The 27,707-nt window shown below is 37.7% G+C and overlaps 1 protein-coding gene across 1 annotated transcript; it reads right to left on the bottom strand.

Annotated features, from left to right (window-relative positions):
* Window positions 1–456: 456 nt before the first annotated feature.
* On the bottom strand, window positions 457–16,961 carry LOC140135635 (dnaJ homolog subfamily A member 2-like). Its single transcript, XM_072157208.1, has 10 exons — window positions 16,808–16,961; window positions 10,741–10,800; window positions 9,979–10,090; window positions 9,626–9,752; window positions 8,245–8,325; window positions 7,460–7,593; window positions 6,061–6,203; window positions 5,557–5,755; window positions 4,758–4,885; window positions 457–3,773 (listed from the first exon to the last, which is right to left on the bottom strand). Exons 1-10 carry the CDS (start codon window positions 16,907–16,909, stop codon window positions 3,585–3,587), a joined length of 1,275 nt encoding a protein of 424 aa, XP_072013309.1. The 5' UTR covers window positions 16,910–16,961; the 3' UTR covers window positions 457–3,584.
* Between the last annotated feature and the right edge of the window lie 10,746 nt (window positions 16,962–27,707).

Below are 27,707 nucleotides of genomic sequence, written 5' to 3'. Positions count from 1 at the left end.
GCTACCTTCTTGGGAAATATTTTTTCCAGCCCTGTTGAAACACTTGAAATCGCATGTACTTTTATACTTCTTTGCATGTATGATATTCTTGCATTTCCACGTCCATAAACTGACAGTCTTTTATTTACATGTATGTAAACCAAACTAGGCCTCTCAGGCTCTCGTTCTGTTTGTATGCCACCCATGGAAAACCATTGTACCTATGAAATATTTCAAAATGTGCCCAGCAAAATTTGATTGTAAGTGCACAATGCCTTTACAACATGCCTACGAGGTATTATGTTGATGATGCACTCAACATGCAAACTTTTCAGGCATATACTAACCACTACTTACAGGTACACAATGTCGGTCTCCCATAAGTGACAATCCCAGATGGCAGTGAGTTTTTCCATTGCATTATGCATACAGCTATACATAGTATGGCTTAGTCTTATCTACTTTCTATGGCTATACATTAAGTGGACCACAGTGTTTCATTTTGTTTTTTAAATGACAAAAATCTGGGTATAATAAATTGATGTGGTACCATTGGTTTTTATGAAGTGGACCATTCCAATGTAAAAACCAAGTATTATATAGTATTTTACTCTCAGCGAGTCAATAACATAGCCTCTAATTCACATATTCACATTTAAAGATTCCACATAGCTAAGCGCATAAAACACTGCCTCGACCTAGTTCTTTTTATGTGATAACCGTATCCTGGATTTATGACACTGACTCGCTAAGAGTAAAATGCTATAGTAGAAGAATGCTTTAACTACAAGAGGACAAATGATCTTCACATCATTTCTTCCAGGTTTATATGGCAGGCCCTTTGCTTATGAAGGAAAGTTTAGGAATGTAGTAGGCTTGTCAGAGATGCAACTAAATAAGAGATCTAAATCCTTAAGAAGAACTGTTTGCTTATTTTATGACTAAATATCATCATCCAATTCCAGAAATGTCAACCAAAAAAATTATTTGTTTTTGATTCTGAATTTTTTTATGGCCCCAAATCCATTTTAGGCAACATCTGTTAAAGTTGCATCTCTAGCTATACTAATTGACCAACAAAATTCAGATATGGGTTACAAGGAGTTGCTTCCCAAAAGCCAATTAAGAAATTATTGCAAAATCAACGGCCATTTCCAATGCGTTTGGACACCTCAGCAGTTTGCAAGTCGTTGCCAAATAAAAAAAACAAATTCCGCTGACATTGTTGAGGCAATATGTGCACTCTTACACTTCTTTTTCTGAACACAGGTGACACTTCAAGCAAGCGCTTGTTATTTTATATAAATAAAATAATTATTTTAATAATTTTATATAAATAAAATATAGAAAGTAAACACAAATGTGCTTGATAAAACAAGGTGCAAGTGGAACCCCATACTTTATATAACTCGGAATATCTTATTTAAAACCCAGCTCAATCCACTGTAAGGTTAAAGGCTGTTATAACCCGCCCTCGCCAAGATACACTTCCAATGCACTGCTTGCTTCAAACCATGTTCTCTACAATTGATTGAGTACATAAAGGGGTATAATTTTATTTCGCCTTGTGCCAATCCTCCTCCATTTATTTAGATGTGGGTAGCCTCAAAAATATCTACAAGACTAATTTTGTAGATTCATGCAAGTTAATTTTTCGAGAATCTCTGCGAGAATGGATTTCTAGGCCTGACAATAACTAGCAAAATAGGTAGTATTAATGTAGTGTGTTTTTCGTTCATGTTTACCTCATTCCCAAATGTACTGAACCAACATAACTATATTACGTTGTCACAACAGACTGAATTCACCATCATCATTTACACATGAATGCTAACCACTTACATGTTAACATTTAGCCACCTTAAGGTCCGTTCAAGTGTTCATACTAGCACCGCATTTGCGATGCATTGCTTTGCGATGCTGATATATCGATTACTTTTTGCCACAACTCAACGCAATTCGTCGCAGGGACTGCCTTTTGGAATTTGCAGGAGAGCATTAAAGAGCTCTTCTAGTGCCTTCAAGGAGAGCTGTTTAGAGCATTTACAATAGAATGCAAGGAGAGAATGAATGGTCGACTAAGGAGAGCTAAAGATCACTCTCCTATATCAGATTTAAGGAGAGCAGTAGAGAGCGATTGCTCTCACTATCCACAAAAGGCAGTCCCTGTCATTGCATTTCAAGTTCAAATGTATTTAACTTTATAGCGATATCGCAATGCAGTAGTTTGCAGTCCGATGCAGTGCGGCACCGCATCGCATCGCAACGCAACGCATAGCAAATGCAGTGGTAGTGTGAACGGACCTTTAGTGAGTTAAGCTTCAGATGAAACTGATTTGAACAGTAATCATGACAATATGGTTTGAATGTGTACCGTTTTATTCAGGATATTTATTCTCAGAATCATCAATCATTTCAGTTTGCCAATATCTTTCACAAGACTGAAATATTCAATGTTTTGACATATTTCCTGCCTCCACTTCCTGTGACCATCAAATCTAAAACCAAAAACATCTTAAAACATCACTTTTTAATACCTATCAATCTTCCAGGAACCCATTTCACAAAGTTTTCAGCCAATAACATCAGAGTATTAAATATGGGAGTTAGCAAAACCTTTTGTCAAATTAACTTCACAATGCATCATAACTTCCAATGGATTCTTTGTGAAATGCATCCCTGGTGACCACAGCACCTTATTTAGCTCCTCCTCAATTATATCTTGAGGTGGGTGGGTTTCAACGCCTCATCAAACAAACAAAACTTTCCCAACTTAAAGACATTATCAGTGATTCTCTATGAAAACCTTTGAAAAATCAACAAGATTTTTGCATTTTTGAAACATGTATTTCAAACCAATGTACTCTGCAAGCGATATGGCAGGAACCCGGGGGGCAGGAAGCCACTTAACAACGATCCAATTTGACATTTTAGTCATTGTTATTAATAAACACCGCTAATATAGTGCAAACAAGGCGGTTCTCGAACACCGAGTCTCGTCTGCTTTTGCGATTACTTTTGGTAAAAGTAGATGAACCTGCAACAAGCCATGGTGATTTTTACTGTTCAATTGGAGCTTGAATGGATCAATATTGTAATTGGACTTTTGACCCCTAAATTTGGGTGGTTCTTGGCAAAAAAACGGAAAAGACATCTCAATGCGCATATAGTGTGTTTCATCTCAAGTTAACGACATGTAGGATTTGGCAGTGGCAGATTCAAATCGGTAATTTACACGGTTGAATCGCCAGCTTACTGACGAGTCGCCTTTTTATGCGTGTGAAAACGCCCAGTGGAATCAAGTTAACACACGATTACTCTCATATTTAAGACGAGATAGACTATAGTCATGTTGCAAAATGCAATTGAATGAAGCTTTATATTTTACAGAACTGCAACAGGTTTTTTTTTGGTGGGGAGGAGTTGTCAATTTCTCATATCCTTCATTTTTTATTCTATTCTTAATCAAATATTATTATGCTTTGTGGAGTATCACTGATAGTGACTTTAAAAATGTGGTTTGCATAAAAAAAAGTACTTAATACACCCATAATATACAATCCTTTAGTTATTACCCACGGAAGTCACCCACGCTACCAATGTCCTCATTGATGAGCGCATTGTACTGACGGGCCTCCTTGACCATCCTCGTCGTCATCATCAGAGTGGTAAGCTTGCCGATGTCCATCACCGTGTGAATTGTGCCTAGCTTCGTAATCGACCAGATCCACTTCTTCGGCGTCCTCGGAAGGTTCGGGTTGAGTGGGAGGAGGGGGTAATAGTTTGGCTAGTTCCTATATTGAAGAAAATGTATGAACAAAACGAATCGTGATCAATGTGTAAAACCTACTTCTCGAAGTTTGTGTTCCAGCCAAGGGAAGAAGCAAAATGTGAAGCATTTAAAAGGGCATTTCGTGATCCACAGGCCATCCCGCACTTTTCTCAAAAAAAAGTTGAGATTTTTATATCACTGAAACCTCTGGCTACATAATGTTTATGTACCAAATATTTCTTGCAGATTAATTTCAGTTTAGCAAAAATATCGTCAAATACCAGAACGAAATTACAAAGGTGGCCTATGGAGCAGTGTAATACACATAATCATGCATAACTCATAAACGCAAAATCAGAATCAACTGAAATTTTGGGAATTAGCTTTTTGTGGATATCTACTGAAAAATGTCATAAAAAGAGGATGCTAGGATCACAAAATCCTCCTTTAAGTTTCAAGTATAATGGATGTCCACCGCCTAGATGCTAACATAAAGTCACCAGAGTAACATCTGAACATACTATGATTATATCAAGATATGTTAGGCTGATTATGGCAAACATTTACAAACATTGATATTTTTGACATTTAAAAATATATATCTTCAATACAAATGGTCAATAAATGTTCACATGATGGTCGGCCTTTCCTCCCAGCTACATACACTTATCAATAGATTTATTAAGTTTACTTTGAGATGTCCAAAATATCAATTTTGTATTTATCACAAATTTCAAAAAATCAAAATTATTTGATATCAGAAGGACATTCCTCATAATCAGGATGAAATTTGGTGGGTCTGATGTGCTTTCAGGTCCCACAAAAAATACTGTGCAAACGTCACTATCCGGAGTATCCGATCCCTTAAGACTTAATGATGACATTTATTATCACCAACTTGGAATTTTTATGTATCAATTTCAAAAATGTCTCCTTCCCAATTATTATAAAACATATTGCCCACATAATGCTGAATTTCACTTTTCACAAGTTGCAGTATACCTACCGCTAATTGGTCTTCGCTAGCAAAATTATTTTCAGGAAATTCAATGTTAAATTTGATGATAAGATGCCCTCTGTCGAATGGATGCCTGTAGATGGGCATGCCTTCATTCTCTACTACACGTCTACAACCTGTACAACAGATAAGAGTAAAAACAACAAAAAACAAATTCTTAGTAATTATAGGATTTCCCCATCATACATGTTTGGACACACAACTTTGAATAATGGGCAGTGAAGTCTGATTTATCAGATGATTTGAAAATTGCACACTATTAATTGTGAATTTCCTATCCAACGATAAAAAAGTGGTTATCTGGGCATCCAGCTAACCAAAACTAGCGTCGGACCTGTTTTTTTCATTGCCAATCAAAAGTCTGCACACAAAAATTCAGGAAGCTTATAATTATAAAAATGTATGTTTTATACTCTAGATACATAATTATAAAAAAATACTCAACCAAGCTAATGCTACAAGACTTCCATTCAGCAAAGTCATGTCACATTCTGACCAATTTGGTGGTGTTTACAGTGTAAACACCAAAATGGAGTTCTGAGTGGCCAAAACTGATTGATATTTGAGGTGATAGCACCTTCAAGGACCACCCTCTCCTTCGACTTTCATGCAAACCCAGATTCACACATGTTTATCAATCACATATGTATGTCATGAATGCAATAGTTCACTCACACAACCTTGTCCTTTTAATGACAAAACATGTATGTGCTCTAAAATCTAAATTATAAAAAGTCTGCTTGAAGCAAAAGTGTGCACAAGACATGAGGCACTAATAATGACTCACCAGGTTGTATGATACCCCCTGCAGGGTATTTGATGAGCATATCTCTTTTGTCCAGGTGTCGAAGAGAGAATTGGAAGCCACAGAGTGCCTCTGTGATGCCTATTGTGTGCTCCATGTGAAGATCAGCTCCGTTACGCTTGAACACATCGTGCTCTTTCTCTATCAGTACAATTATAACATCTCCAGGCTCAATACCAGGCTGATTGGGGAAAAGAGCAGGAAAAAAATCATCAATTAGCAAATGCTCAAATTGTAATGACAAAAATTGCAGATTTTAGCGTAGATTTTTGATTCTGTACATAAAGATTATTTGCTCAATTGTGTGCCGGTCTGAAGGAAGCTTATTTTCATCGAGTACTGGTCGGCAACTGCTTGTGGCGGGTATTGCTGTCCGGCGTTAACTGACATAATCACAACCCTGCACCAGTGGCAGGGAAATAACAGCGCTTTGAATCCTCTGGACCATATCAGGTCCATAATTTATTTATTTGTATATTGCATTACCTGTTGGTCTCCCTCTCCCCGGAATGTGATCTTCTGTCCTTCCCGCATGCCTTTGTCTACGTGCACCTCTAGAATCTTGCTTTCTTTTACTGTCTTCTGTCCATGGCATCTTTTACATCTATCCCTCTCATTGATACGCTCTCCTGCAAATAAACACATGGGATATGTCAGTCTGATTAAAAGACCATCAACAGATTTTGTAGAGAGGATGAGCAATCATCTTTAGAAGTTATAAAATGTATTTTCTTTCTGATATTTACAGGGTTGCCTCTTTAAACTATTGAGTACTTCATAGTTACCAACTTTCTAATATTGTTTTATCATGAATGCAAATAAACTTCACATGACATTTTGCGAAGACACTTTGGGCTCTAATGCTAAAAGTGGTTTTTGGCTATCGGAAGGTAAAGAAGGAAAAGAGAGAAGATGAACAAATAAAGTTGTTTGGTACCATCAGGATTCCAACCCCTCACATGCCAAGCACTCCATCACCGACTGGTAGCCACAGGTGGTTTGCTGGCTAGGCCAACAAAACCATGCATGTATATGACTAGACTAATTCCAATCAGCCGTCTACACTTCGCATGTACTGTGTATGCTTCGTAGTGACGACTGATTATCTTACAGCCAATATCATGACGGACTTCTGAAAACTATTCAATGCGACTTTGGTTGTGCGCCGTAGCGCGACTGAAGATCGCGCTCTGAACTTCTAAAAAAACAACAAACTCGGTCAAAAGGTCAATTTGGACACAACTGCGCATGCTCTATGCCACAGGAATCCTGTTGCAAAATCCGTCACTTTTTTTTTTTTTTCCACGTAGTTTTCTCAGTCGTCAATCCAGACGGTTGACGACTGAGGGCAGCAGTCTAGTATATGACTAAGGGTGATTGCGTCAGCGGATCATGTGGGATGTATACATGATGGTGGTTTTGCTTTGAAAGATTTTGAAGAAATGAAGATTTTACAGAGTATGGGTTAAAAATACAAGAAGTATGTACGACTAAGTGCATAACAATGCAATTATAACCTTCTTGCACTCTAGCAACAATTTGAACCATCTTTGAGCAGCTCAAGCAATGGCGTACATATGCACATGTTTGCAGATACTGCATAGGGTTGTGTATTATGTCACAAGGGTAAATACTATAACAATACTCTAGTATCAACTTCTACATGGGCTCAGGTCCACAGGGGTAGCGCTGGTCTCTGAAACTTACAGGTCCATAAAGGGGTCCACAATCTCTTTATTATAGGCAATCGTAAATAAGGCCTAAGTGGTCAAAATAGACCCAAAAGACAGGTTAGTCCCAACACTGCATATATGTATACATATAAAAACTGTAATTACAAAACCAACCAACCAACCAACAAACCAGCATGATGAATCTCACATACCTTCTCCTTTGCAATCTGGGCATGTACTCTGTAGTTGTTGTACCATACCAGGTCCTATCTGTCGAATGGAGATCTTGATACCTCTACCCTGGCACGTACGGCAAGGCTGCATTGCACCTGGTTTGCCTCCATGTCTGTATATGAGATGCACACAAAAGATATGTCACATGCGCAGATTCTCAATCTGATTATATTACATTGCACACATAATAAAACAAGATAAAATTGTGATGGGCGTATGGCTAAATAATGGACTATTCTAGCTACATCCGTGGAAGACGTGGTCTCAATCTCTCACACAGGGTGTAGATTTCAAATGGAAGCACCCATTCAGGTAACCCCATTTGAAATACTCACTCCATGTGTGGATTATTAAGGTTATGTTTCATAGGGGCAGGATTGTAGCTATGCTGGCCAACACCAATTTGTTTTATATCAAATGATTTTTTTCATCATAAAAAGAGCAACAAACACCATTTGTTTTGGGGGTGATGATACCCCTGTAACCTATTTTCTAATCCCTCGCATTCACTATAAAGATTGAGGCCAGAACCAGTGCTCTAATTCATGAATTGGCCAAAAAAAATCGGTTTGTCTCTGGTCACCCTCGTGTACTATTCATAAAATATTTTTAAAATTCTTCCCTTTTATTCGTTTTTCTTGTAAGAAATTATCCAGCAAAATCATCAAAAAGTCCGAAAAATAATTAAAAATCGTTCATGAAAAATAAATGCATACTGCATTGTGTTTCCAATCTTTCCAGAGACAAATCTAATATAACTTACCCGTTGCATGGAGCACATATCGTGTTCTTGCTTAGCTGTAGCTTAGCTGTTTTACCATTATACAAGTCTTCTAGCGAAACCCTGCAATTATCCAATTAACAATCACAAGAAATAATATCAATAGTAATGAATTCATGAAGAGCACACTAAAATGAGGCCTCAGTGACACACCATTTTATACCAAACAAGCATAGAAATACTTGTCAAATGATGTGCTTATATAATGAAAGACAGAGATAAAAAGATTTTATCGCATCTGACGTCATCTGTCAATCAAATTCGAGCACGGTTTGTTTACAAGTGTCGTGATAATGACTTGCTGAACATGGCGGTATAACCGGGCGCCTTATTGTTAATTTTGCACCTTCAAACATACAAACCTTCTCAAAAGTTAGGTCTTTATAGTAGGAAACTTTCTTTCGCGAAGGCACCATGTCAACAATGCCTAGAAAAGTTGCTTTTTGTCTTGTATGACTATGAGTACGTAATTTTTCGCAATTTTCTGCTATTCCTTTTCTCCGACCGGCACCAGATAAATTGGCCTTCCTTTTACGCGCTATTAACATGTGTAAACCAATCAAGAATCTTAATTGACAGTGACATCAGATGCGCTAAAATCTTTTTTATCTCTGTCTTTCATTATAGTACCGGTTCTCCACCGGTCTTTTGTTCTGAATAAATCCATGTAGATGTAAAATGTGCATCTTTGTTATGGCATTTAACAAAAACTCCCATAAAAAGGGAGAGCGCATGTACCAATGAGGTCCATATTGAATAGGTGTCCTGTTAATAGTGTTGTTTATGCACATTGGATAACCACTATAACCAGTTGAATATGGTTTTGTACACACGTTGCAACTTAAATACTTCGTACAATTTTCTTATGCAGGGTTCATCAATCTGATGACACCAAAGAGATTAAAAACAGAGAGCACTGACTTGTAATTGCCCTGTGTGTAACGCTATGATAAACCCATTGTTTTGGTTTGTCACTCATGGATGGCAAAGAGTATACATGTACCACCAGCATTTGTTGTTAATAGCCCAAAAAACAAACGTTAATTTGCATCTTTCAGTTTGAGCGTTAAAAGGTTTGTGCTTGCAACACTTAGCATGCATTGTTGGCAGTACAAGTTACATGCACAGCGTAAACATCGCACTTGGGATTTATGATAACAAAAGAGGTACCACTAGAATGTACCTCATTTCTTTTAACATATATAATGAACCACTTGTCTTGAATCACTGAAATTTTTTATGCACAACGTAAACAACAGCGCACTTTGGATCAGAGTTTGTGGCGCTATTTTGCATCCATGTGCGACACATAAACATGGCGGAGTAGGTACTCTTTGGTTCAACCTAACTGCATGACACTCACCCTAAACGATGTACTGTGTCTTCACCCTTTGTTCTCCTCCTCCTGCCCCCTCCAAATGCTCCTCCAAATGGATGCCCACCTCCAAACATACCACCACCGAAAAAGTGTGAGAAGATATCATCCATTCCTGTGGTACCAAAATAGAAAAGGTGCATTTTATTAATTTTTCAGATATGGACAGGTCAAGACATTTTACGGCCAGAACTATTAGCTTAAATTTGCGTTCTGAACATGTGGACAACTTGTTTGTTGTTTTTATCACAAGTAACCTACTTAAGTATATCAACTTGTCCAGAAGAATTATGACAATGTATTATGATTATTTTTATGGGTTTGCTAGTACCAGTACCTACCTCCACTGTCCCCACTCATCCCTTCTTTAAGTCCTTCCATTCCAAAGCGGTCATACGTCTCCCTCTTGTCGCTATTTGAGAGCACTTCATAAGCAAAACTGATTTCTTTGAACTGATAATATCAAAAGAAACAAAAGAGAGATAGGTTCGTGAACATCCAATATAGAACTGTATGGTGCAAAATTGATCAATACCCATGATGACGCCTCAGGATTGATGTCTATGTGTAACGACCAATTGATCCTGAGGGCATCATCATCTTCTGATGACGTCATACCATCCAACAAAGGATCGATTGGAAACGGGTATTTATATTTGGAAACAGGTATTTAAAATTTTTTTAGTCCACAAAATGTAAACATGGAGACATGTACAATTACAGAATTTGACTTGCTGGAAATTGGTTTTTGCTGAACAAAAGTAAGTAATCATTAGGGATCATATTTTTCAAAAATGGAATATGGCGTTTCAGTGTATTTTGAAAATGATAGGTTTGTGTGAATTTTCATAATGGGCGCAGTTATCCTGGTTTTTAAATGTGTAATTTTTGACAGCTCCTCCATGGATATCCATGTACACTGTCTTTGGATACTTCTTATGGGGTACGAATCATTTGTATAATGTCTATCGACCATGGTAGATGAACATGAGTAAAATTCTGGTTTTGTGCAAAAGAAATGTATTCAATCTGTTTATCTACAAACTTGATTTTAAATCTATTCAATGAATCAGTGATTCTAAGAAACATGTTTGGATACATACCTTTTCACCATGTTCCGGATTTTTATCTGGATGGAACTCTTTGGCAAGTTTTCTGTAAGACTGTGTAAAACATGAAACAGAGGAATTAGTGATCAACTGTCCAATTTGACGGAACATGAAGTTTGTACATTTTAATAATTACTTTTGCTTAGATTGAATTCAATGTTCATTGTGTCCCTGGAGCTGTTCAATAGAACTAAAACTAAAACAGGGGTGTGAGAGGCCACGGACCAAAAACGAGGAAAATCACTAAAAACAGCGTAAAATCAGGGTAAAAACGCCAAATATGGGCTGAAAATAAAAGAAAAACACATAAATTTTGGCAACAAAAAAAGAGGAAATCAGCTGAAAAGAGAAACTCTCACATCCCTGCTAAAAGTACGGTAATTAAAATGTACAACTTAATCCAATATTTTGAAGAAAAAAAAGCATTTTTTTAGCAGTACCGGTATTTCTCCGGTTGCTCATCAGACGCAAAATATGAAAAAACACAGGTAGGAAGTGTTTCTTAATTTAGATTCTAGGCCAAGCTCGATACCTGTTGTGTTGGGTGCATGCTTTCTACTATACTGTACTGGTTCACGGCAATCACGCTAGATGTGCGCGTGTATTTATTGCGGAGCCACTAGCGTTCCGATTGTTCTAGCTTGGTCACAAATTACTTATTTTACCGTACTGTCCGTAATAGTGTAAACTAAAGTTCCCTCATTGAAATACTCTACATAGCCAGCCCTCAACTTTTAATATCTCCCAAGAAAGGAATTAAGCGCATGTAGCAGTTTGCGATTTCCGAAATTGCAAACAGGCTTTTAAATTTATTCAGGACTTGACTCAGTCATAGACCTTAAGCATCATATTTCGAGGCGCGGAAAGACACCAAATTGGTGTCGTATGACCTTTGACATTCTTTTGTGGCGACATGGTCTTTCAATTCACGCCGAGTGTCCTTGACAGGCGTGACTATGCTTCAGCGGTCATGAAAGAATTCAATAAAAAGATAACCTCTGCCCCAATAATCCCGAAACTGAAACTGCTGTATCATAAGAACTCAGTCTTGAGTAGAAATGATAGTCATGTAACGACCAAAAGATAAATTACTGACTATCATTGAAGACTGAGTAGGTATGCCAGGCAAACCTTAAACACATTTTGCTAGTCAGCGAAATTCGCCTAGACCGGGGACCAAACACAATACATATTTACATCAAAATTTCATTCAATTTTTTTTCAAGAACAGGTCGGTCAAGGAAACCTACATTTATGTTTTCTATACTTCACTTGACCCAAATATATGATTTTTTATGGTGATGAGACACTCACACATGGAATTTTAGAGGGATTTTGATAGCAGTTCCATTTGCTCTAAAAAAAAAGCTGCTATCATAATGAGACTAAGATCTAGAAACACCCCCATAAATGCTGTTTTGGGGAATTTTGCTAGCAGAATCTGGTACAATTACCGAATAGGGTGCAACTTGCTAGACTTGAGTCCAGTCCTCGTTTACGGAGTTTAGGGTTACGGTTTAGGGTTGGGGTAGGGCAGTCTTATTAAGACTATAGAAAAATTATCAAATTTGTGTACATCGTGGAACATACTCTTTGCGTGGCTGTGCGTAGATAGTAAGCAGTTGTACGCAGATAGCCTCGCTAAATATGGACGCGTAGAGTAGCGTTGCCGTTCATATGGAAAAGTAGTCTCTTTTGCTCAAATAAAAGGGGTCCCACAGTTAAGCAATGGGAGGAAATTGTCTTTTTTTCACTTTCAACTTCAATTATTATAAAGGGAATGTCTTTTATTTTTTTGGCTCACTCTTAATTGTCTCATGTATATATTAAACTTTCCTTTCCCCAATTTTTAAGGACATCTGATGAAAGACCTCGTCGTACAGGAGCACTAAACACCACGAGGTATTCCCAAACTCTCACTCGATTTTAATACGGCGAAATACACCGACATGCACCCCATGTCATTAAAGTAGCGTGCTATAGACGGCCCTCACTTGATAATAGTCAGTCCGATTGACTTGGCTCAAACTAGACTTGCTTGCCAGTCCTATATACGCCGTACCTATGTATATTAAGGACTGGCTTACGCCATTTTGGATGTCAATGGGAAATACACACTTAACGATTTGCGCCGGTTGGAAACTTGAAAAAAAATCGTTAAAATTTTATCAATGTATATAAAAGTGGTACCAACCTTATTGTGCTTGCTAATTTAAGACTCGGTTGAAACAAATTAAGGATCGAATGCATTTTAGTGTCCAAAAGGCAAAATTATCGTCAAAGTTCTGCGAAATCGGCACCCTTGCGAAGGGTTCAGAATTGAATCGAAGCGAAAATATCCGATCTTTGCGATCAAAAACACAAAATTACAACTTTAAACATACTATTGGCAAAAGACATTATTACCAAACAATATAGAATAGAAAATTTGACATCATTTTCTCAAAATATTGAAGAAATTTGCTCACTAGACATCGAAAAAGTACGCAATTCCCGTTCAAACGCGTGAGACACTGAAAGTGCACAATCCCGACTAGCTCAAACGGCATTTTCTAGAAATACTTTGCCAGATTCTACTCTCTAAAAAGGTATCCGATTGGATACAAAATGCCGTCGTACCGTAGGAAAAACCATACCCTCTTCCATACAGCCCTGCTCAGTGTGTTGTGTGGTAATGACTAATAATGTATGCATTGTGCATTGACCTCAAACGCCTCTGTACACACACTGGAGTCGAGTATAATTTATTTAAAGAGACTTTCAAAGGAAAACTTTTCCATATGGTATGCGCGTGTAGTTAGCATGATTAGTCATGAGTAACAAGCGTAGTTGAATGTTCCACGATGTTTACGAATTTAATATTTTTTCTATAGTAGAGTTGCACCCTATTTGGCAATCGCTCCCAGAATCTTTTTGATGAAAGTCGATCTTTGAAAAGATGTAACTTTGCCACGGAAAGTGCTATGACAAAAATGTTTTCAGTTTTGGCTTTCTTTACTCAAGGGCTTTAATTTGAAAATGATGCAGTTTGATGGCAAATTTAAATGTAGGTATGCCAGGCAAACACATTTGCTAGTCAGCCAAATTCGCCGAAAATGTCAATGCATTTTTACATAGAAATTTAAAACAACTGGCGAAGAAGGAAACCTACATAAATATGTTTTCTATACTTCACTTGACCCAAATATATGATTTTTATGGTGATAAGACACTCGCTCATGGAATTTTAGAGGATTTTGATAGCAGTTCCATTAAAAACCTGCTATCATAATGAGACAAAAGATCTAGAAACACCCCCGAAATGCCGTTTTGGGGAATTTTGCTAGCTGAATCTTTTTGATTGTTTGATGAAAGTCAATCTTTGACAAGATGTAACTTTGCTACGGAAAGTGCTATGAAAAAGGGTTTTCAGTTTTGGCTTTGTTTACTCAGTCAAGGGCTTTAATTTGATATATAAAATGATGCAGTTTGATGGCAAATTTGAATTCACCTAGCATACCTATTAAATTCACCTGGAAAACTAGTCCTCCCCGAGTCCCCGGCCTAGACTGTCCGAGTTCCGCAGTCTAGACTTTACTATAAATTTTTGCAGAATTAATTCCTTACACTACAGTACTGTTAACCATCCAGCGCGTATTATTTTCCACAACTTCCTATGTCTGAAGCATGAGTGGGAAGCTGGTATTTTATCATTTTATTTAATACCATTCATCAATCATGTCAATCATCAATGTCGATAGGTCTTAGTTCGCAAGGCAAACTTAAAAAAACCGGGCAAAACAGACGTGTCATTTATGGTATGCCAGGTGAATTCAAATTTGCCAACAAACTGCATCATTTTATATATCAAATTAAAGCCCTTGAGTAAAGAAAGCCAACACTGAAAACCTTTTTTGTCATAGCACTTTCCGTAGCAAAGTTACATCTTGTCAAAGATTGACTTTCATCAAAAAGATTCTGCTATCAAAATTCCCCAAAACAGCATTACGGGGGTGTTTCTAGATCTTAGTCTCATGACGATAGCACCTTTTTTTAATGGAACTGCTATCAAAATCTCTCTGAAATTCCATGTCGAGTCTCTCATCACCAAAAAAAATCATATATTTGGGTCAAGTGAAGTATAGACAACATATTTATGAAGGTTTCCTTCTTAAAAAGCTTCTTTTTAATTTCAATGTAAATTTGGCGATCCTGACATTTAGACCACCCGCGCTATATAGGGCTCAAATATTACTATTTCATCAAGGTTTAATATTCTAACAAGCTTAAACTAAAAGTTTCATCTAAGGAGTCAAGCTTTAAACTATTAAGCAAAAATATCCAACAAGCTAAAAACGATTTTTTTACCCGTAAAACCAATTTTTGAAAAGAAGCTTAAAACGTCAATTTTTTCATCGTAAAAATCATCTAAAAATATTTAAAAATACAGTGACCTACCTAATATTACTAATCTATGTTTCCGATGGTATCCAAGAAGCTAAAATATTGTGAAAGAGGGCAGGGCTTTGAGTAATGAGGGAATTACGGAGTAAAATACATCACGTTTTTCGAGAGATTCGCCATCTTGAATAAATGCAGAATTGCGTCACGCAGTAATACGATGTCAAACGCGCTTGAAAATGCATGATAGGCTAGCGTAAATTACCATAAAAACGAGCGTACATCAAGCGCTTGTGCTACGCGAAAACTTCAGAGCTGGCATCACCGGTTTTGTTACCAGCTCTTTTACGTCAAAAATAGCTATAAAAACGTGAATTTTGGAACAAAATAAAGCTTGTTTGATGGAATAAAAGGTATGTTTGTACAGTTGAAAACATGTTTAACCTTGTTGCAAAAGTTTAATCTTACTATAAATAGGCAAATGTTGTATGTGGGTGTGTGAACGGAAAAGCTCCGTAAGTTTCGATCCAAATGTCGCCAAGTTCATACGGGAGATCGATGAATATACGGCAACGTGTTTAAACTTTATTTGGTTGAAAACGGTCAAGAATTGGATGCAAAAACAGTGAAAATAGTGGTAAAACGGGTTTTTGTTATGAAAATCGGCTGCCAGCTTACGCGTCACTGCAGCTGGTCGGCAGCGCTGTCGGCCCGTGCAGCGTAATGCGACTACGCCAATTCAGCAGCGTAAACGGCGAGAGCAACACGACTTGCGAGCCAGAGACCAGTGGACATGATAATACGGAAAGAAGGAAAAATAAATGACAAAAAGGTATATGGACGGGTCACGGGATTATGATAACTCTTGGACACGATATGAGAGGACGTAATAAATACGGGAAAAAGATATATAAACAACATGAAGCGGTACCATAAAGAAAAAGAAAATTAAAATGAGGACACAAAAGGTACGAGTAATTATAGGCCAACGGGTTAAAATGAAACTGGAACGAAACAAAGAAGGAAAGAAACTAATCAGGAAATAAAAAAATAAAAAATATGCTAAAATCTAAAATAATGAGAACAGATGGGAACGGGGTTAAATAAATAAATAAATAACATGGAAACGGAAAATCACAAGCATGACAAGCTAAGCAGAAGAAACTAAAAAAGAAAATGTAAGAAGAGACAGATTTATATAAATAAAATGTACCTTTTCAATGATTCTATCTGTTCAGTAATTCTTCCTGTTATAGTGAACGCTCCCATTTACTCATCTAGCGGGGACCCGCGCGAAGCGCGGGTATCCTGCTAGTATGATAAATTTGCAATTTGTTCCGTATATAGCTCGGGTGGTCTAAAAGTCAGGATCGCCGTAAATTTGTATTGCCGGTTTAGGCCATTTTGACTGACTAACAAATGTGTTAACTTAGGTTTCCCTGTGATACCTAATTTATCGGTATGACATTTTCGTTATTGACGCTGCCCTAGCAGAGCAGAGCTAAGTACGGTATGGGTTCCTCGTACTAGATATGTCTCAGTCATGGATATTGTACAGTCATTTATATTGACACACATGTTTAACGTGGGCTGTGTGGAAACATATTCCACGACCAATAAGTAAGTTCAGTTAAGTTATAAAACGCTACAAATAGGTTCCCTGTATTCCAGATATATTTACCTTCTTTAATTCGGCATCAGATGCATTTTTAGTCACTCCTAAAATTTCGTACAGCGTTGTATCGTTGCTGTTACCACCACCTCGAGACGTAAAATACGCCATTTTGCTGGAGAATTCGATGGCAATACGTCGCTGGTTTCAGTAACTTCATTCATTCATTCAAATGCAACGTTGCGCTAGCGACTAAAGGAACCAAAAAATCAACGGGAATACGTCGACCGGCTCTTCTTCCTGTCGATGACGTCAGCTGGACCAGTTTTAATATTATGCAATGTTCAGCATGTGTCTTTGTCCGGATCTTGTGAACGAAGAAGGAAATAATTTAGCAAATAAAGGGGAAATGAATTAGGCCTATCAAGAAAAACCCCGAAAGGAATAAAAAGGAAAACAAAAAGCTACAAAACAAAAAAAAAAAAAATCAAAAAAGAATGTAAATCATGGGGACTTGGGGTTTAACCGGGGGGGTAAATCATTTCAATAATAACTTTACTTGGTGCATAAAAAATTAATGTATTTTTTACATGAAGATAACAAAATTTAATGTATTTTTAGTAGGCCTATATAGCAAAGAAAAATTTATTGTATTTTACTTAATGTTTTCATGGGGACACCCATAAAAATCCTAATAGAAGAAAATATAAAGCAATACCGGTACCGTATAAATTGCCCTAGCTACGGTGCAGTGCATCATGAGCCCCGTAAAAAAAGTTGCGAGCTTCGCGTAGGATAGACGGTAAAATGGGACAGTGATTTTCAGAACTGAATACTTTTATACAAAAATTAAAATAGTCACATTTTGCCCATGTTTGCAATATTAATTATAAGAACTTTGATATAATATCTGTTTATATTTCCAACCAATTAAAAGTACCATTCTTCATAACAAGATGAACGTCTGGGCCGTAGGCTAATGTAGGCCTATTAGAAAGAAAAAACTCGCCGCTACATGATGAAGTAAAAATTTAGAGAAAATAATGTAAAACATTACTTCTAGAGTACAAAGATGCAATGAATCGGGATGAGATTCTAAATGCTATCTTCAGTAGATATAGCGAACAAATCCTAAAACGCGCACGGTTACTCTGCCCTAATTAAAAATTCGGCATTCAGCCTATGAGGGCCTATGCCGCGCTATTTAAAAAAAGGGGGGGGAGGTAAAAATAGAGAAACAGGCACTATGATAATCTCTGCTTTACAAGTGCCGTTTTAAATTTTGGTCAGCTTCTTATTCGTTATTTTTACATTTCTTTATAGCTCTGCAGTTGGCGGCCTAATGCCGATTTTTCTCTGAGCGCGCAACCCCCGTTCAATGCAGTTTTGCCGTTTCCCGCCGTACTGAATCATCATCTAGGCGTGCTAGGCAATATTTGTTGTTTTTTGTTTGGTTTTTTTATTATTTTTTTTATTTTTTTTATTGCTATCTTCTGAAGATAGCAATTTTGGTCAGCTTCGTCATTTTAACATTTCTTTATTTCTTTATAGCTTTGCATTCGGCCTAGTGCCGATTTTTATACTAAAAGAAAATGTAGAGAGACATGCCGTAATTTGCTCGATTCTGGTGCCGGTGTCTATAGAGCTCCTGCATTGATTTACATGGGTAATATTAAAATTGTAAAATCTCAAGAATCGAATACCGTATGACGCTGAAACAAACTTTGAAATAAAGCTTTTACATATCTCTATCTGTTTTATGTCATTTTGGTGTTTGTCGGATTCGTGTGATTTTGCTATCAACTGCAGATAGCTCAAATTTAAATGCCCGTTGGTTGTCGTTGTTGTCTGCTGAACAAGATAAAGGGTAGGCCTACATAACACAAAAAAGCTTTCCTATAATATAGACTTTACGTGCTAAATAGGGTCGCGTTTTGGCCATAAGTCGAGTTACGTCCAACTTTGAAATATATATTTGATATCATCTTAACTAGAACAAAATTCTGCATAACATTTCGACTAATTTTTGAGAAAATTAGTGCTAGGCCTATATAAAAAGGCCACATTTTCCCGTGTTTACATCCGACTGCTAACCGCGTTCTGCACCTCGTTTGTATTGTTCTTATATGCGCACATAATCGTTAATATCACTCAAATTTTCGCATTTTCTTTTCAAATTTGTAGAGATCACAAGTTCTAGTAAAACACGATTTTCAACAATAAAATTGTTAATATTGTACCGATTTTCTAGAATTTTTATGCAAAGTTTGGGACTATAGGCGTGATAAACTTTAACCGGAAACCGCTTCACAGGCGGGTATAGTGGTATATGAACCCTAAAGCGATATTTTATAGAATCGTGTTGCTGGTGTGCTATCTTCTGAAAATCAAATTAAATTTCAAATGTTGCTGCATTTTGTTTTGGTTTATAATTTTAATTGCATGTTTAATTTGGGACTATGCGTTAATTTGGGACTATATGAGATTCTAAATGATAGGCCTATCTTCAGTAGATATAGCGAAAATAAATCCTAAAACGCGCATGCACGGTTACTCTGCGCGAATAACAAAAATCGGCATTCGGCCTATATGCCGCGCTATTTAAAAAACAAGGACCGTTGGTAACCGTAGCGGTCGCTGCGGGACAAGGAATTCAATTTTGCAGTGTTGGTGTCTTTGAAGCAGGTTTAAGTTTGACCCCTATTTTGACCTGTAACCCCTCTGTGAGCTTAACCTTTGAGGGCGCTCATCTTAAAATAATGCCAGAAAGGGTATTTCCATCCACACCCAAAAAAAAAATCAAAATTTGAAAAATTGTGTTCGGAAACCAATTTTGGACACTTTTGATGTCCAAACGATTTTCGGGAAAAAGCGTCATGACATCAAAAGTGTTCGGAAACCGATTTCGGACACTTTTGATTTCCAAACAATTTTCGGGGAAAAAGCGTCTTGACATCGAAAGTGTTCGGACACCGATTCCGGACACTTTTGATGTCCAAACGATTTTCGGGGAAAAAGCGGCTTGACATCAAAAGTGTTCGGAAACCGATTTCGGACACTTTTGATGTCCAAACGATTTTCGGGGGAAAAGCGTCTTGACATAAAAAGTGTTCGGAAACCGATTTCAGACACTTTTGATGTCCAAACGATTTTCGGAAAAAGCGTCTTGACATCGAAAGTGTTCGGAAACCGATTTCGGACACTTTTGATGTCCAAACGATTTTCGGGGAAAAAGCATCTTGACATCAAAAGTGTTCGGAAACCGATTTCGGACACTTTTGATGTCCAAACGATTTTCGGGAAAAAAGCGTCTTGACATCAAAAGTGTTCGGAAACCGATTTCGGACACTTTTGATGTCCAAACGATTTTCGGGGAAAAAGCGTCTTGACATCAAAAGTGTTCGGAAACCGATTTCGGACACTTTTGATGTCCAAACGATTTTCGGGAAAAAAGCGTCTTGACATCAAAAGTGTTCGGAAACCGATTTCGGACACTTTTGATGTCCAAACGATTTTCGGGAAAAAAGCGTCTTGACATCGAAAGTGTTCGGAAACCGATTTCGGACACGTTTGATGTCCAAACGATTTTCGGAAAGAAAGCGTCTTGACATCAAAAGTGTTCGGAAACTGATTTCGGACACTTTTGATGTCCAAACAATTTTCGGAAAAAAAGCGTCTTGACATCAAAAGTGTTCGGAAACCGATTTCGGACACTTTTGATGTCCAAACGATTTTCGGGGAAAAAGCGTCTTGACATCAAAAGTGTTCGGAAACCGATTTTGGACACTTTTGATGTCCACACGATTTTTTCAGGAAATTTTCCCTTAATTCTTGTCAATTTCCTTAATTCACCAGAATTTCCTTAATTCTCTTCAATTTCCTTAACTTCCCTCAATGTTCCCAATTTCCCCTCAATTTCCCTCATTTTCCCAAATTTCCTTAACTGCCCTCTATTTTCCCAAATTTCCTTAATTCTTGTCAATTTCCTTAATTCACCTGAATTTCCCTCAATTTCCTTAATTCTCTTCAATTTCCTTAACTTCCCTCAATGTTCCCAATTCTCCCTCAATTTCCCCTCATTTTCCCAAATTTCCTTAAATTCCTCTATTTTCCCAAATTTCCTTAATTCACCTGAATTTCCCTCAATTTCCTTAATTCTCCTCAATTTTCCCAAATTCCCCCTTAATTCCCCTCAATTTCCCCCAATTCCCCTCAATTTCCCTTAATTGCCCACAAAATCAATTAATTCACCTGAATTTCCCTCAATTTCCCCCAAAATTGCCCTTAATTTCCCCCAGTCCCCTCAATTTCCCTCATGTTCCCCACTTTTCCCAAATTTCCCTTAATTGCCTAGGCCCTCTCCCTCACCAAGTAGTACCATAGCCATGCGACAAACGATGTTGACGTAACAGCATTTTTTAGAAATTGTTGAAAATCGTGTAATGCCCCTTTAATAACCTAATTAGCATATTTCGGGACGAAACTCTTTTCCAGTATGGGGCCGGTACCTGCCTTCCCCCTCACCAAGTACCATAGCCATGCGATAAACGATGTTGACGTAACCCAGGGGCGGACTGGCCACTGTGGCGTTGTGGCGATCGCCACATGGGCCGCTTGGTTCTGGGCCGCTCAGGGCCGGTTGCTCAAAAAGAAGAGAAAAAGAAAGAAAAAGGAAAAGAAAGGAGAAGGGGAGAAAAAAGAGAAAGAGAGAAAAGGAAAAAGAGGAGAAAGAAAGGGAAAATAGAAGAAAAGGGGAGAGAATGGGGAAGGAGTATCTTAAGACATAGGCCCTAGGGCATGAGGCATAGGTCCGAGAGCCGAAGGCGTAAGGCCCAAGACAGAGGCCCTAGGGCTTAAGGTAGAACCTATAGGCCCTAACACTAAGCTATTATAGGCCGGCCACTAGTACACCGTCGCGGCATCACCTACAAATGGCCTTTTGAATCAATTCTCTAGACCGTAAACACAGCAAAAGGCCAATACTCTAGATGCGATACAGTAAAAGTTTTAAATTTTAAGCCAACAGCAAAATATTGGGCCGGCTGTCAATGGAATATTGGTATTTCATTGCGGCTGCGGAATGAGGCTAGGGCCGATATGAGCCTTTGGTATATAGGCAGACATAGGAGAAAGAAAGGAAAAGAAAAAAGGAGGGGGATCATTGAGGGGATGAGTAATATAAGGGCCTACACAGTGTGCTCGCTGTTTGTCTGCATAGTGATAGGGCCTAAGGCCTGTAGAAATAGGGGCTGAGGGCTGATAGGCCTACAGGCACTCGACTTTCGAAGTGACGGGGATGTGCGGACATGGGACACCAGTTTGAAACTATACATGCTATCATAGTGGTCTTTTGGTGAGAGCTTCGACGCCATATAACCAAGGGGGTCATTCAGTAAGGAGGCCTCTAAACGGGGTTCGTTCAGTGAGACTGGGACAAAACTTGGGTCAAAATATAAAAGTTGACAAATTTTTGATAATTGTTTTTCAAAAGTCATCAAAATGGGATTTTTTTTAGAAACAACGGTGAAAGAGTACCAGAAATTTGTCAAAAATTCTTTACAAAGGGAGGTCTTATTGTGACAGAAAAAGAAAAAATAGGGGTCATTGAGTGAGGAGTTCAGTAATTCAGTAAAATACAAAATATAAAAGTGGTCATTGAGTGAGAGGGAGTTGAAAAATGGGGGTTAATGTGGGTTGTGGCCGCACTGCACGCACATCGCTTCACTCATTTTTAGTGAGTGCCCCCCTCCCGGCCTTTGGCCCTTTGGACCACCATCAGCTGTCAAAACTAGCACGGCTAGACCATCATCGAAAACCTCTGGGCTGGGGTGCTCCTTGTAATGCAGGGATTACATTACATAATACTTACAGCCACATTACTCAGTTCAATACTCAAACCAATTTCTTTCCCTTTTGATGTTTCAACTCATAGGCGTAGATCCCGGGGATGGGGATAAACCCCCCCCCCCCCCAATATTTTAAAAGGGATGGTCCATACAAGCCCCCCATGATGACACCTGTAGGCCTATGTGAGTTTCTGACCAAATCAATCTCATATTTGGCCATTTTAGCCTAAAAGTGTCAATTTTTTCGCGCTTCGCGCGAATTTATTCCACTGCATCATCACCAGTTTAGCTTCAATATGCCAAAAATGTCTGTGCGCTTCGCGCGCATTTGTACAATAAACTTATGTCGCCAAAAGGTGCTATTTCAAGAATATTTTTCCAACCCCAATGTCAAAAACAAATCTATACGCCACTGTGGAGTTTTATCACGCTCGCTATGAAATGATCAATGCAATTTTTGCCAAAGCTCACTACCATTCGCTAGATGCTGTGAACTACCAAATCACAATAGTTTAAAAAAGTTGCTATTAACCTTTACCCAGTAGGCCTAAACAATTTTTAGCATTTGTCTTTTAATGATTGAAATTTATATATACTCACGATATGATAACACAGTTCTGCAAAGATGTAATTCTATATGTGTGCAAATGAGTCAAAACATAAAACATGCACTACTTATAAATTGAATAACTGTTGGTTTGATCTTGATTATTGCAAGTGAGTGACAATGGATAAAGAATATTTCAAGTCTGTACAAATGGAATTTGGCTTCAGAAATCGTTGTCAAATCCGGGCTTCCTGACCCCCTAGAATAGCTAAAACCCTTAGTTGTCCGGGGGCTTCGCCCCCTGGACCCCCACCAGGGGCTTTGCCCCTGGACCCTACCAGGGGCCCTTACGCGGGCCCCTGGACCCCATGCGCTAGTCGCTACGCTCGCTTCGCTCTATTTGAGTAATAGGGCCAGTCTTAATAAATTTGCCACGGCCGCCTAAAACCACCAGTCCGCCCCTGGTAACAGCATTTTTTAGAAATTGTTGAAAATCGTGTAATGCCCCTTTAATGACCTAATTAGCATATTTCGGGACGAAACTCTTTTCCAGTATGGGGCCGGTATAGGCCCTCCCCCTCACCAAGTACCATAGCCATGCGACAAACGATGTTGACGTAACAGCATCTTTTAGCGTTTGTTACTAACGGACTAAGGCCGTGTAAAATTAATATTTTGGTTCTCGTCCCCTCCCTCCTCAATTTCTGGGATTTGTTAGATTTTTTTTTTTTTTTTTACATTTTACAATTTTTAGACTTTGGAATGATTTATGAAATCTTCATACATATAAATAAGTTTATTAGAGAACAAGCATCACTTCCAAGTCTTTTTGTGGTACTCTAGGGGTTTATCCTCAGAATCTCACATTTGAAAAAAAAAAAAAAAAGGGCCTCATCGTTTCCTCAAGCACTGTTGGAGAAGACCGAAAACTACTGACAATGCTAATTTTACATTGGAAAAAAAAAAAAAAAAAAAAACACCTCCTCCCTCATCAATTCATGAAAATCCTCTGGACGAGAACCAAAACATTAATTTTATACGGCCTAACGGACGGACAAACGGACGGACGGACGGAGAGACATGGTGACTTACAGGGCTGCTACCCGCAGCTAAAAAAGGGTGGGGGGGGGGGGAGAGGTAAAAATAGAGAAACAGGCAGATGATAATCTCTGCTTTATAAGTGCCGTTTTAAATTTTGGTCAGCTTCGTCATTTTTACATTTCTTTATAGCTCTGCAGTCGGCCTAATGCCGATTTTTTCTCTGAGCGCGCAACCCCGAATGCAGTTTTGCCGTTTCGCGCCGTACTGAATCATCATCTACAACGCGTGCTAGGCAATGTTTTTTTTTTTTTTGTTTTTAATATTATTAGTTTTTATTTTTATTTTTTTGCTTGCTATCTTCTGAAGATAGCAATTTTTATCAGCTTCGTCATTTTAACATTTCTTTATAGCTTTGCATTCGGCCTAGTGCTGATTTTTATACTAAAAGAAAATGCGGGAGAAAATGTGGCGAGACATGCCGTAATTTGCTCGATTCTGGTGCCGGTGTCTATAGAGCTCCTGTATTGATTTACATGGGTAATATTAAAATTGTAAAATCTCAAGAACCGAATACCGTATGACGCTGAAACAAACTTTGAAATAAAGCTTTTACATTTCTCTATCTGTTTTATGTCATTTTGGTGTTTGTCGGATTCGTGTGATTTTGCTATCAACTGCAGATAGCTCAAATTTAAATGCCCGTTGGTTGTCGTTTTTGTCTGCTGAACGAGATAGGGGAACATACCACAAAAAGCTTTACATAGACTTTACGTGCTAAATAGGGGTCGCGTTTTGGCCATAAGTCGAGTACGTTCAACTTTGAAATATATATTTGATATCATCTTAACTAGAACAAAATTCTGCATAACATTTCTGAAAATGACTACACATTTTAGGTCCGACTAATTTTTGAGAAATTAGTGCCACATTTTCCCGTGTTTACATCCGACTGCTATCCGCGTTCTGACCTCGTTTGTTCATGCGCACATAATCGTAAATATCACTCAAATTTTCGCATTTTCTTTTCAAATTTGTAGAGATCACATTCACAAGTTCTAGTAAAACACGATTTTCAGCACTAAAATTGTTAATATTGTACCGATTTTCTAGAATTTTTATGCAAAGTTTAGGACTATAAGCGTGATAAACTTTTTTCCGGAAACCACTTCACAGGCGGATTTAGTGGTATATGAACCCTAAAGCGATATTTTATAGAATCATGTTACTGGTGTGCTATCTTCTGAAGATCAAATTAAAATTTCAAATGTTGCTACATTTTGTTTTGGTTTATAATTTTAATTGCATGTGGTTTTGTTCTACCTACTGAATACTAGTATATAGCTGAAATAAAATACAGGCCTATGTTTTCATTGTCCCCTGCGCGAGATATATATTTTCGAATCGAATTAGGCCTACTGGTGCTATATCTACTGAGAATCAAATTAAAATTTCAAATGTTGCGATATTTTGTTTGGTTTAATTTGGGACTATAGGCGTTAATTTATTAACCGGAAACCGCTTCACAGGCGGATTTAGTGGTATATGAACCCTAAAGCGATATTTTATAGAATCATGTTACTGGTGTGCTATCTTCCGAAGATAAAATTAAAATTTCAAATGTTGCGTAATTTTTGTACCAAACACCCTTTTTACTTATTTTTTCTTTGTCTTTCCCTTTTTTCTTTCAGTTTCTCTCTCTCTCTTTCCCTTTCTTGCTTTGCAGTTATTTCGTTCCATTTCTTTTTCTTTTTCTTGCTTGTTCTCTTTCTTTCTCTCTCTCTCTCTCTTTCTATCTTTCTTTCTGTCTGTCTATTTTTTTTCTTTTGTCTTTCCCTTTCTTTCTTTTCGTTTCTCTCCCCCTTTCTCGCTTTCCCGTTGTTTCATTCCTCTTTCTTTCTTTCTTTCTTTCTTTCTTTCTTTCTTTCTTTCTTTCTTTCTTTCTTTCTTTCTTTCTTTCTTTCTTTCTTTCTTTCTTTCTTTCTTTCTTTCTTTCTTTCTTTCTTTCTTTCTTTCTTTCTTTCTTTCTTTCTTTCTTTCTTTCTTTCTTTCTTTCTTTCTTTCTTTCTTTCTTTCTTTCTTTCTTTCGGTCTTTCTTTCGGTCTTTCTTTCTTTCGGTCTTTCTTTCGGTCTTTCTTTCGGTCGTTCTTTCTTTTATATTTGTTTGTTTCATCAAGTAGGCCTATTACAATATTGGGTTTCATGAAGGTTGAGTTACATAGGCGTAAATTCCCGGTGGTTTGATAAAGGCAATGGTCCATACAATCACCCCCCAAGTTGACACCTGTATACATGTGGGTTTCTGGAAAAAAAATAACCTCATATTTGGCCAAACTAAAAAAGTGACAGTGCCAATTGTTGTGGTCTTCGTGCAAATTTGTTCCACTTTTGCACCATATAATTCACCATTTTAGCTTCATTATGGCCATTATTCTGTCGCCAAAACAAACTTTTGTATTGTAAGTAAACAATAAATTGTTTGAAAACAATGGCAATATTTATCCAAAAATTGCCATTTTTAGACAAAAACAAGCATTATATGCTGACCTTTGATTTTCAAGAGGTCATAGGTCAAAAACCTTTGGTTTTAGGAAGTTGCCATGATTCACTTTTTATTTAAAATATCTTAAATTTTAAAAAAGAATTGCATGATTTATCATGTAAAATTCACTATTTGTGGTTAAAATTGAACAAAATGATTCGCTGCATAATGGTAAAATTAGCCTTGACCTAAAAAAGGGCGAGAGGTACCATATTTACGGATTCAGGCTAAATTTAAAATTGATACAAAACGTTTGTTTTTTGATCGATTGTGTCTGGCGTGAATTACACTACAGTTTTTATTCCTAGGGCTCTTTGACTTCTTCAAATATTTTTTTAATGATAGCGTGAATCCCCTGGGCCTCTATAATTACGCACAAAAGATCGAGTCCCCTTAAGTCAAAGTAGGCTATAGAATATTGACATTTTTGGTAAAGTTTTACCACGGGGCTTGCGTGTATTTATAGGTAGTCAAAATCTTCTCAAACTTAAAGCCATACTGTACGATTTCCGTCAAATTTAAATTTTGTTATTCTTTCCCAAAATGCTAAAATAATATTAGTAATAGCTGCCGGGAAGGCTTTCTGTCCATTTTAAGCTTTTAACAAATAACAAGGGCAAGTGAAAGAACCCCAACATGCCCAATGGCTATTTTAGTCGTTTAACATGGAGTTCTATTGAATGGCGGACTTCAGTGGCGTAGCGTCATAGGGGCAGGGGCATGTGCCCCCCCCATTGATCTCAAATTTAAAAAAAAAATGGCGGACTTAAGTCATAATTATGACTTTATGTCAAAACTGCTCTGTTGACCTACAAACACAACAAGTTTAGCTGATTCCATTTAGGTGTACTTTGGGACATACAAAGCATTACAAATATGCAACCAAAAAATAACTAATTTCATATTATAGACGAATCCAACTTCACGCATTCCTTCACCTCAATGACAGCCATAGCCGCGACGGGGACCCAGCTATCTCACCTAAAATGTGAAATG

The sequence above is a fragment of the Amphiura filiformis genome, chromosome 16 (genome assembly GCF_039555335.1).
Source record: "Amphiura filiformis chromosome 16, Afil_fr2py, whole genome shotgun sequence".
Lineage (NCBI taxonomy): Eukaryota > Metazoa > Echinodermata > Ophiuroidea > Amphilepidida > Amphiuridae > Amphiura > Amphiura filiformis.
The sequence above is the reverse complement of the archived record's forward strand: the minus strand, read 5'-3'. Positions and strand labels throughout refer to the sequence as shown.